The sequence below is a fragment of the Scyliorhinus canicula genome, chromosome 10, assembly GCF_902713615.1.
Source record: "Scyliorhinus canicula chromosome 10, sScyCan1.1, whole genome shotgun sequence".
NCBI classification, from domain to species: Eukaryota; Metazoa; Chordata; class Chondrichthyes; order Carcharhiniformes; family Scyliorhinidae; genus Scyliorhinus; species Scyliorhinus canicula.
This window is the reverse complement of record NC_052155.1, coordinates 5,398,842-5,411,075: the sequence shown is the minus strand read 5'-3', so window position 1 is coordinate 5,411,075 and position 12,234 is coordinate 5,398,842. Positions and strand designations below refer to the sequence as shown.

The 12,234-nt window shown below is 46.0% G+C and overlaps 2 protein-coding genes across 6 annotated transcripts in view; both read right to left on the bottom strand.

Annotated features, from left to right (window-relative positions):
- The window catches only part of LOC119972899, a 28,811-nt gene extending 28,174 nt beyond the window's left edge, over positions 1-637 (bottom strand). The window contains exon 1 of the mRNA XM_038810444.1: positions 555-637. The gene's annotated coding sequence lies outside the window, so the exon portion shown is untranslated. The remainder of the gene's footprint in view (positions 1-554) is intronic.
- Positions 638-9,330: 8,693 nt separating this feature from the next.
- The window catches only part of LOC119972206 (uncharacterized protein YMR317W-like), a 106,118-nt gene continuing 103,214 nt past the window's right edge, over positions 9,331-12,234 (bottom strand). For all 5 annotated transcript variants that reach the window (XM_038808554.1, XM_038808552.1, XM_038808553.1 and 2 more), the window contains one exon: positions 9,331-10,277. In XM_038808554.1, coding sequence (XP_038664482.1) covers positions 9,547-10,277 — 731 coding nt within the window. In that variant the 3' untranslated portion in view covers positions 9,331-9,546. The remainder of the gene's footprint in view (positions 10,278-12,234) is intronic.

Genomic DNA, 12,234 nt, shown 5'->3' with positions numbered 1-12,234 from the left:
GGGGCTGTGTGGTGGGGGCAGGGCTGTGTGGTGAGGGGCGGGGCTGTGTGGTAAGGGGCAGGGCTGTGTGGTGGGGGCAGGGCTGTGTGGTAAGGGGCGGGGCTGTGTGGTGGGGGCAGGGCTGTGTGGTGAGGGGCGGGGCTGGGTGGTGAGGGGAGGAGCTGGATGTGGGGGTGTGGTGAGGGGCGGGGCTGGGTGATGAGGGGAGGAGCTGGATGTGGGGGTGTGGTGAGGGGCGGGGCTGCGTGGTGAGGGGCAGGGCTGTGTGGTGGGGGCAGGGCTGTGTGGTGAGGGGCGGGGCTGTGTGGTGAGGGGCGGGGCTGGACGGTGAGGGGAGGAGCTGATGTCTGATTGGCAGCACTGTGCACGTGAGCAGCGCCGCGTGCCTCTGGGCGCACGTTCCAAGATGGCACCGGCAGTGACTTCCCGCGCAGTTTCTGCCCGGGTTTTCCGAGCGTGTATGAACCATCGGGACGGTGGGACACTTCGGTAGAGACTCCCGTGATAACATCAGCAGCCAAGCTGCTGCTGCTGCCACCATGAATCGCGCTCACCGTTAAAGCGCCTGGACGCTGGGAGTGGTGTGGGGAGGAGAGAGCTGCTCGCGGACCTCAGCCAGCCACACAGCCGGCGCCGGTTGAATGGTAACGGCCGGGGCGCGCGCCGGCATTGTGACGTCTGCAGGGGGCGGGGCGACCACGTGACCTGTGCCCAGCTGGGCCGTCTCCCCCCCCCACTTGCTGAACCTCTTCAACCACATGGCAACCCTGGTCCAAGCAGTGAGCCTAACCCAATGCAGTATAGAATCCCTGCAGCCCAGGAGGCTATTCGGCCCATCGAATCAGCACCAATCCACTGATCCAGCAACCTACCCAGGTCCTCTCACCTCCCGTAACCCGAACCCAATGCAGAATAGAATCCCTGCAGCCCAGAAGGGGGCTATTCGGCCCATCGAGTCGGCACTAATCCACTGATACAGCAACCTACCCAGGTCCTCACCTCCCGTAACCCGAACCCAATGTAGTATAGAATCCCTGCAGCCCAGGAGGCTATTCGGCCCACCGAATCAGCACCAATCCACTGATACAGCAACCTACCCAGGTCCTCACCTCCCGTAACCCCACCTAACCCGCACATCCCTGGACACTGAGGGGCAACGTTATCATGGCCGATCCACCTAACCCGCATATCCTTGGTCTGCGGGACAATGTTATCATGGTCAATCCACCTAACCTGCATATCCCTGGACACCCGGGGGTGGGGGGGGGGGGGGGGGGGGGCAACATTATCATGGCCGATCCACCTTACCTGCACATCTTTGGACTGTGGGAGAAAACTGGAGCATCCGGAGGAAACCCATGCAGACACGGGGAGAAAGTGCAAACTCCTCACAGTTAGACACCCAAGGCTGGAATCGAATATGGGTCCCTGGCGCTGTAGGCAGTAGTGCTAGCCACCGTTCCACCGTAAATCAATTAAAAAATTTTAAAACGCAGACACTCCCTCCCAAATCATAATACTGAGCATGTTTTAGCCTTCTACTTCAATGGTGTGGGGTCAGCGATTATCGTCCATCCATAATTGCCCTTGAGAAGGTGGTGGTGAGCTGCCTTCTTGCACCGCTGCAGTCCATCTGATGTGGGTACACACACAATGTCATTGGGGAGGGAGTTCCAGGATTTTGCCCCATGACAGTGAATGAACGACCGATATAGCTCCAAGTCAGGATGGTGAGTGGCTTGGAGGGAATTTAGTGGTGGTGGTGTTCCCATGCAACTGCTGCCCTGATCCTTGCAGGTAATAGAGGTCACAGGTTTGGAAGATGACTGAGAGATTTGGTAAGTTGCTGCATACATCTTATAGATGATACAGGCTACTAATATTTACCTCTGGGGATTGAGGGAGAGGTATCAATCAATATGGGCGGCACGGTGGTTAGCACTGTTATAATATTTTTTATTAGGCTTATATTAACACTACAATGAAGTTAATGTGAAAATCCCAACGTCCCCTGCTTCTCAGCGCCAGGGACCAGGGTTCAATTCCCAGCTTGGGTCTGCACGATCTCCCCATGTCTGCTTGGCTTTCTTCCGGGTGCTCCGGTTTCCTCCCACAAGTCCTGAAAGGCGTGCTTGTCAGAGGCAAGGTATTGGCATGGATAGAGGATTCGCTGACTGGCAGAAGACAGAGAGTGGGGATAAAGGAGTCCTTTTCAGGATGACAACTGGTGACTAGCGTTCCGCAAGTATTAGTGTTGGGATCACAGCTATACGATATACATTAATGATCTGGAAGAAGGAACAGGGAATCTATAATTGGATGAAAAAACAGGCCTCCAAGCCCAGTAATTCTCCTGTTCCTCGGGGGCTAGAATGGCGCCGGAGTGCTGTGCGCTGCTCCGCCGCCGAAAGTCGGCCCTACACGGCCGGCGCAGGTCTGCGCATGCGGGCGCCGGCCGTCTCCGCGCCAGCGCGTGGTTGCCGTCTCCGCGCCGGCTGTTTTTGTAAATTCACCACTCTGTCTTAGAATTCCCCCTATACTAAAAAGGGCCGATATTCCAAATGGTGACAGGGATTCTCACTCCCTGACTCCGATGCAGGCTTCGGTGGGTGCTATTCAGGTCAAACTATATTTCCAAGTTATTCCCCGGTATAACCCATACCTTCACCGAAGAATTTTACCTACTTACCCCTTAATAGCATCGATGTCCTGGGTCCTGCGTTATTAAGGAAGTGAAGTAAGCTAATAACCACTTTTTCAGGTTAAGTTATTTTATTATTATACTTTTTTTTTAAAGTTGCAAACACTTTCTTTACAGAAAGGAAAAACGATTAGTGATTCTGGATGCTGCTGGTTTGTTGTAGGGACCTTCAGACTCTCTCTCTCTCTCTCTCTTTTAGTTCTCCTCCCCTTCTCTCCTGTTGCTGTTTCTCTCTCTTTTAGTTCCTCACGGGGCCTCACGGTAGCATGGTGGTTAGCATCAATGCTTCACAGCTCCAGGGTCCCAGGTTCGATTCGCGGCTGGGTCACTGTCTGTGTGGAGTCTGCACGTCCTCCCCGTGTGTGCGTGGGTTTCCTCCGGGTGCTCCGGTTTCCTCCCACAGTCTAAAGATGTGCGGGTTAGGTGGATTGGCCATGCTAAATTGCCCGTAGTGTAAAGGTTAATGGGGGGATTGTTGGGTTAGGGGTATGTGGGTTTAAGTGGGGTGATCATTGCTCGGCACAACATCGAGGGCCGAAGGGCCTGTTCTGTGCTGTACTGTTCTATGTTCTATGTTCTCCTCCCCTTCTCTCCTGTTGCTGTTTCTCTCTCTCTCTCTTTTAGTTCTCCTCCCCTTCTCTCCTGTTGCTATTTCTCTCTCTCTCTCTTTTATTTCTCCTCCCCTTCTCTCCTGTTGGTTGTAATAACAATTCTGACAGACTGAAATTGACTGCATTTTTGACAGAAGAGCTGGCCACAGTTTCTGCTCTTTTCAGCTGCCACCAACCTCTTGTGGGATCTTTCCCTGCACTCTCCCAGACCAGATATTGGCAGACTTCTATGTTTCAAACGACACATTCTGTATTTTCCGGAACACCCCGTCTTGACATTTGAAACATTACTATAATTTGGTTTATTTTCCCCCCCATCCAATTGTACTAACATACATCCCCGATCTTTGTCATTTGTATGCATATCACAGACCAGTGTCAATAAGAGTCTTGTTTTCTGTTCCAGTCCAATTACCGTGAACCATAGCCATAGCCGCTCAGGAAGGTAACACAATAGCTTTCCGTGTGTTCCACTACCTCCAAAGCATTTTACTTCCTTGGGATAGCAGCACCGTAGAAGCTTCCTCATGTCCCTTAGAACCAGCACACAACTCAGTTCATCAGTAACCAAAAGACCTTTTGTCCATCACTGGCTGTTACGTGTCCCATTTTTCCATCGTCCAAATTGTTTTCCATTTCGGATTGGAATGGGGTAATTATAATATCATGTACCACCCACTGATCCCCTTGTTTTATTAATTTAAAATGTTCAATTGATCCTGCTTGTATTCCTAACTTCCCCATTAATGTCTAATATTGTCGTGAATAATGTAAGTCTGCCAACCTCTGGTTTACATGAGAGAATATCTTTCTGACAAAGTGTATATTTTCCATTACAGCATTTGCAAAACCACATTGAACCGTCTCTTTTTCAAACAAATTCTCCCTATTGTTAAATACATAGTAAAAATTTTAAGTCTTATCTTAACACATTACTCATTACCTAACCACACAAATAGACTGTGTGTTACAACTTTACATATTTTCAACTGTTAACAAAATTTAATATCAATATCGAAACATTCCTTCTTGGCTTTGGGAACAATAATTATTACATACTAAATATGGCATATAAACAACATCAATATTATTTGTAATGTACTATATAGTTAAATCAAGAAAACACACTAAACTACCCCTCTATTAAAACATTCACACAGTTTAGAAATGCGGATCAAGTTCTTTAATGACACACATACCCCCCTTATCATATATATAACAGTCCCTATCAATTTACATGAATTTTTTTTTTAATAACGATTACAGCTCTTCAATGCAATATTGTTTTGCTGCATTGGTAACAATTTTCCCGCTGTGGTATCAAGCTACAAAAATTCTTAAACTATTGTCATTTATCATATTGGGGTTCCTCGTCAGTCGCTGCTATCTGCCGAGACCCTTAATAATTCCACCGCGTAGTACATACTCCATGGAGACCGCAGATCACCCATCAGCTAATGTCCAGTTAGAGATGTCTGACCGGAGGTTTCACTGTCCAGTTATAATTTGATATTTTGATTTGTTTCTAACCCGTAAAGTTTTCCTCCGGGTTCTGTCATTTAATTCCCTCAAATATGTAGCCAATTGTATCATTAGTTCCCCCCCCCCCCCAATCCTGTCTAAAAGATTCCTCTCTGGAGTGTAGTTCTCTTCCTTCTTGTGAACTGGTTCGTTATTTATTTTTTCCATCTGAAAATCAAATGAACAGATCAAGGGTGGAGAGGGCCCTATTCTTTAATTTGTACTTTCTATTTTCATTTGGATTATCCCAGAAGTGCCCTCTCCAGGACTTCCGGATTTCTTTTGCCACCATTTCTTTTTGAACTGGTTTATTTTCCTTATCATTGATGTACATCATACAATTAAGGCCTGTTAAGCCTCCTCCTTCTGTCATTGCACCCCTGAGTGAGAAATTGTGATACCATTTCTTTTGCTCCAGATACCATGCTTCTCTAATTCAACTGTATGTGTACCCAGAATCTGAACAATCTTGTCTTTACATTTGACAGCTTCACAGATTATTTTCCCTGCAGTCTCAGTGGGTAGCTTCACCCAAATTTCCTCTGTATTATCAATTGGTTTTAATATCTTTATTTTCTAAAGCTCCTTCTTCAAGGTATTTAGCATTCTAAACATCATTATTTCTGCATATGACTTTGTGTGATGACTTTGTGTGATCGCCAGGCACTAGGACCCTGCGGAGCCATGCAGTTTCAATTTCAACGCAGCAATTTCAAAGTCTGCAAAGCAGCTGACTGCTGCCTGCTGCCCCGCACAAACTCTTTATCTGTTTATTCTGAGACCAATTTAGTTCTGAACATACCGATTCACTATCCCATAATACTGATCACATTTCTACCTGCTATTTATAACTTCCAATTTATGTGAAAATCGGCTTTACAAAATACAACTTTTTTTTTAAATACAAACATTAAAGGAAATTCACAATTCCTTATTAGACATACACACACACATTCATCCACTCAGATCTTGGATCTCTACTCTGTAGGATTTCACAAATCCTTATTAAACACACACATACACATTTATCCACTGAGATCTTGGACCTCTATTCTGTAGGGTTTTAGTTATTCTTAACAAAATTTTGAGACCCCTCCATGCGGTTAAGTTTCACTTCTGCAGGAGTTTTTTTTGCCTCTGTTAAGCTTTTCTACTCTTGTTTCATTGTTTCAACTCTCTTGACCATGTTTCAGAGCAAGAGGATTATTCTCATTGCCATTTTTCGGAATTCAAGTTCTGTTCCTGGTTGTCCCTTTCAGTTGCAATCTGAAATTAAGGATAAGTACCCTTTCTGGGCCCTATCCAAGGCTGACTAAGGCACTATCTTCCTGTTTTAGTTAAGGGTCGATTGGTTATTGGTCTCTGAATTCTAGGCGTCCCCATTTTCCAGAAAATTTTCCACACAATCTGCCTTACTCTAAGGATGATTTATTTTTTGGCCTCCTTTTACCAGTAATGGATACAAGATTTTTAGTGCTGTCACCAAGATGTCTTGCAGACTTTCACTCAGGGTCAGCATCTTCTAGTCTGCTGATTCACACCCAACCTGAGTTTCAGTCCCCTCGATCCACAGAATATCCTTTCCAGACTAAACTCGGCAGGTAAAGTCTGACTCACACATAGACCAGAAACTTCTAATATTCTAGACTTTGTGCCGGTTAGAAACTTCTAATATTCCAATCGTTTCTTGGGAACTAGAAACTTCTAATATTCTAGCCCCTACTCTAGCCCCCATTCTGTTTACCTAGAAACGTCTAATATTCTAGGCCTCCACGCTGGATGCCATGGAGAAAGCAAAAAAACAGGCTGGACGTAATTATGGGCTTCTGCCCCACTTGGGCGCCATGTTTTTGTAAATTCACCACTCTGTCTTAGAATTCCCTCTATACCAAAAAGGGCCGATATTCCAAATGGTGACAGGGATTCTCGCTCCCTGACTCCGATGCAGGCTTCGGTGGGTGCTATTCAGGTCAAACTATATTTCCAAGTTATTCCCCGGTATAACCCATACCTTCACCGAAGAATTTTACCTACTTACCCCTTAATAGCATCGATGTCCTGGGTCCTGCGTTATTAAGGAAGTGAAGTAAGCTAATAACCACTTTTTCAGGTTAAGTTATTTTATTATTATACTTTTTTTTAAAAGTTGCAAACACTTTCTTTACAGAAAGGAAAAACGATTAGTGATTCTGGATGCTGCTGGTTTGTTGTAGGGACCTTCAGACTCTCTCTCTCTCTCTCTTTTAGTTCTCCTCCCCTTCTCTCCTGTTGCTGTTTCTCTCTCTCTTTTAGTTCTCCTCCCCTTCTCTCCTGTTGCTGTTTCTCTCTCTCTCTCTTTTAGTTCTCCTCCCCTTCTCTCCTGTTGCTGTTTCTCTCTCTCTCTCTTTTATTTCTCCTCCCCTTTTCTCCTGTTGGTTGTAATAACAATTCTGACAGACTGAAATTGACTGCATTTTTGACAGAAGAGCTGGCCACAGTTTCTGCTCTTTTCAGCTGCCACCAACCTCTTGTGGGATCTTTCCCTGCACTCTCCCAGACCAGATATTGGCAGACTTCTATGTTTCAAACGACACATTCTGTATTTTCCAGAACACGGCGCAGAGCAACAGGTCGGCAACCGAACAGCGGGCCGCGCGGAAAGAGGTAGGCCATTAGCGGGCCTGACTCGCTATTCTCTGGGGTCTCCGCGATTCTCCACCTTCAATGGACCGAATTCCCAACGGAGTTTCACTTGTGCTTTTAAAAATCGCGAAACCAGCGTTGTGGCTGCTACGGGAGTGAGAGGGGGTATATGGAAAGTGTCCAACGTCGCTGGAGTTTGCTGACAGTTGTGCCGATGGCCAAGGGGGCTTCTGCCAGGGCCGGGGAAGATGGGCGGAGGTGAGCTGTGAGGTCGGGGTGGTGGGCACGGAGCACCATTTCCGTGGCCTGCCAGGCAGCCATGCATGGTGCTGATAGCCCACTGTGAACATAGGGCCACAGGTATTGGTGTCTCCCCCAGGGCACTGCCCTAGGTGCCCTCTGGCTCCAGCCGACCCATCGGCGGGATGGGCGGGCTCCAGCGCAACCAGTGCCACCTTGTTGCCTGGGATGAGTGTGTCTGGGGAGTGTAATGTGTAGGTGCAGCTGCAGCTTGTCAGCCTCCCGAGTGTCAATCATGGACCCGGTGTATCCCGCACCGGTTTTCATTGGAATCGATTGTGTTCCACGTGGTGCCAATGCTAGCCACTCCACAGTCGCTGAATAGGCACCAGGTTTGCTGTCATGAAAGTAAACAAATCCGGCTACGTCAATACATAGGGCTGGATTCTCCGATTTTGAGGCTATGTCCGGAGGAAGTGTCTGGATTTACGATAACAAAATCGGTGAGGCCCCAGAACCAATCCTCCGACGGGTGAGGGGCTAGCAGCCGCGCCACGTAAAACGCAAGGCATTCCCAATATAAATGCCTGGAGAATTGCCAGGTCCGTGGCCGCGCATGCACACAGCGACGACCTGCAGCAGTCACGCTGTACAACATGGTGCTGGCCGCATGCAGGCCAGACCTGCCAGATAGCACCCCCCTAGACACCTCAGGGCCACCCCTCAGCTGCCCCCAGCCCTCATCGAAGCCTCCTCGCCCAGCTGCATGGCTCCCCTCGACAGTGTTGGCGCTGGCCACAGTCTGCAGCTGCCACGCTGGGTTCAGGAAAACTGAGAGCACATGTGACCTGCGCCGTTGGAAACTCAGCCCATTGGGGGGGGGGCCTTCAGTTAACATCCTGAGGCTGTCCCAACGGCGTGCGGCGTACTCCTCGCTGATGCCGTTTTGCGGGCAAACAGGGATTCTTCGCCGATTACAGTATCAACGGAGAATCCTGCCCCTAGTCTCAGGAGCGGAGAATCCAGCCCAAGGGCCCTCAATTAAGACATAGATTAGTAGAAATTTCTTCTCTCAGAGGGTCATTAGTCTAAATTGGGTCATTGAATATATTTAAGGTTCAGTCAAACAGATTTTTGATCTACAATAGAGTCACGGGAATGGGGACAGAAAGGAAAGTGGAGTTCTGACCACAGCCTTCAGTTCTGAAGAAGAATCACGCTGAACTCAAGACATTAACTCTCTTTCTACACAGACCTGCTGAGTTTTACTGCACTTTAATTTTTATTTCACATCCCTAGAATCCACAGTATTTTTCTTTTATATCGGGTCGACCATCATTTAATTGAAGAGCTGGCTTACTCCAGCTCCCATTTTTTATGATCCTATGATCTCACCCTGTCAATGTACGTTTCTACTTCTTTCTTCCTCAGGTATGTCTAGCTTCCCTTTAAATACTGATTACATGCGGCTTAGATCTAGAAAATATGAAACAATTTCCACTAACCAAGGCAGAGGAAGAAACATCAATATTTCCAATTCTTTTCAAGAGATTAAATGTGTTTTGTTGTAATTACCTGGAACCAATAATTGAGACATTTCCAAATAGATTAATGAACACAAATCAGAAGTCAGAATTAACTGCCAATAAGATCTTTATTGCACAGATTTTTTTTTACATGGTTTCTTTTAAAGTACACCAGGGTCACTAACGTAATTATTGCCTTCAGTCTTTTTTGTTAGAGTGTTTTACATAAGAAGACGCAACCTTACAGTGTCTTTTCACAGAGGTTAGAAGAGGGTGTATTGCACTGCTGTCCTGGTTCCATCATTTATTCTGCTTTTGTTTCTGCCTAAGGTTCTGGTGAAGCTGTTCCTGGTGATTTTGATTCTGGTGTTGATGCTTCTGGTGTCTTTTCTCCTGGTGGTTTTGATTCTGGTGTTGCTGTTCGTGGTGCAGCTTCTGGCGATGCTGGTGGCGATTGTGATTTTGGCCGTTCTGCACCTTGTTGCTTTTCGTCATCTACTTGCTCCTTGCTCATAGAATCCTGAAGAGATTTAATGCTGTCGATCAGTCCATCCATCTTGCTTCCCAATGCATCAATTCTGCAATTTACCCTTTTAAAGCCATTATCAACAATGGTTGGTAACTGCTCGTCTTTTGCATCGGCCGCACTTTGTTCCACGGGGCAAGACGCACCTGCCTCTGCTGGTTTCTCCTCTTCTGCAGTATCAGTCTTTGCAGCCTCTTCTGTTTTTGAAGAATCTTCTTCCCGAGGGCAAGACTCTCCTTCCCCTTCCTTCTTCTCTTCTGCAGAATCTGTTTTGGCAGCTTCATCTGTTTTTGAAGAATCTCCTTCCACAGGGCAAGACTCGCCTTCCTCTGTTGCCTTCTTGTCAGCCTCCGCTGTTTTTGAAGCGCTTTCTTTTTCTTCTGCAGGACAAGTTTCATCCGTCTCTGTTGTCTTCTCCTGTTCTGCTGGTTTTGAAGAACTATCTTCCGCAGGACAAGTATCATCTGCAGGGGGAGGTGATGCGGCCTCGTCTTTACAGCTGTCATCAGCCTTTTCAGGCTCCTGAATACCTACAAGCAAAGACCACAAAATGAGTGGAATAGAATGCAACAATAACTTCTATACATGCACAGAAATTTTAATGTAACATTTCATTTGGGGTAATTCGGAATCTGAAATGTAAAGTGCAACTTCTAAGAACATCAATATGGTTTTACACTAATTCGAATAGGGACGCAATAGTGAATAATATAGAAAGAATTGGATTAAATCATGTTTCAAAAAGCCAGTTGTTTAGCCTCAAGAACTAACATTTTTACACTCCCTTTAATAAAATTTCAATGACTGATGAGTTGAGGCAGGGATAGAGTCAGTTGGAAGTAGGTGGTCTAAGTGATAGGGCAGCAAATATGCAGTTGGAAGTTCTCCTGGGTGTCAAATATGACACCAGCGTTGCTAATGGTCCTGGATAAGCCTCAGCCAGATACCATGGAGAAAGTGGATGGAGTCCATGGCGAGAGAATAGAGTTTGTGCTGGGGACCACAGACAATAGTGTTCCCAATATTTAGCTTAGCAAAATCTCTGCTTATACAGCACTAGATGTCAGAGAAGCAATCTGATAATTTAGCGACACTTGGTGGGCGTCATTTGCATACATGTGGACCTGACATTGTGTTCAAGTCATATTACCAAAGGACAGTATAGAGTTGAGAAGTATGAAAGGGGTGAAGGGGCTTCCTTAGAGACGGCAGAGATGATGGGCTTGGAGGTAATTCTCTGGCTAGGACTGCGAGGCCTCGATAGAGTGGACGTGGAGAGGATGTTTCCACTGGTCGGAAAAACTAGAACCAGAGGGCACAATCTCAGACTAAAGGGACGATCCTTTAAAACAGAGATGAGGAGGAATTTTTTCAGCCAGACGGGCGTGAATCTGTGGAACTCTTTGCCGCAGAAGGCTGTAGAGACCAAATCACTTAATGTGTTTAAGACAGAGATAGATAGGTTCTTGATTAATAAAGGGACCAGGGATAATGGGGATGAGAAAAATATCAGCCATGATTGAATGGAAGAGCAGACTCGAAGGGCCGAGTAGCCTAATTCTGCTCCTATGTCTTATGGTCTAACTAGGTGAGAAGAGATACACCCAACTGGAAAATATTATCATGGATGAATATCAGGATACTCTAAAGTTAGACTCATGTCAATAAATAAACTAGGTGTGGAGTTAAAAAATTTGGATGGGAAGCCTTTTCAAACAGAAAGTAAAGAGCATCAAAGGTTTACAGAGAAACTATAGATCAGGAAAAAGCAATGATAAGAAGCAATAAAAACTAGGCCTCTCATCTCTATTTGGCATACGCTTCAAGCAACTGGATAGTCATAAAACACTAGACAGGAATGCATCCAAGCAAGAAGAGCAATAAACTAAAGAAATGCCGTGTTTTTACTTAGAAACAGAAAAAGATTTTTAACTACATTTGAGACTGGGCTTGCAAAAGACATTTTCATAACTTAGCCTCAATAATATCCATGCATGCAAGTTTTACATATGAGGCCAATGCAAATCTCTCTGATCGATTAGGGCATTAAGGTTAGTGGCAATAATAAATGAAGTAGATTATCAAACATGTTACTGTCTCTATTTGCACAAATGAGTAAAGGACACAGACAACTGTTATCAGGATCAACTGATACACTCAGAATTGAGCCTGACAACTGCTGAAAATTTCAACAATGACCACTACAGCAAGGAACGCAAGTTTGATTAAAGATATTTTTTTTGTATTCCGCCTGTATAGATTTGAACTTTCCTCTGACTGACTGTGGGGCTGAAAACACTTGGAGCCTGAACCAAAAAGCACCACCAGCCTACCTGCTGGGAGTACGGTTGCTTTCAGTTTGCCATGGAATTGAGGAGAAATGCGAGAAGCAAGGGAGGAGGACGGTAAGTGAAGCAGATTTCTAAAGATGTGCCCCACCGGTATCACTTCCTTTCCTCAAGAACATTCAGGTAACACAAGTTCTAT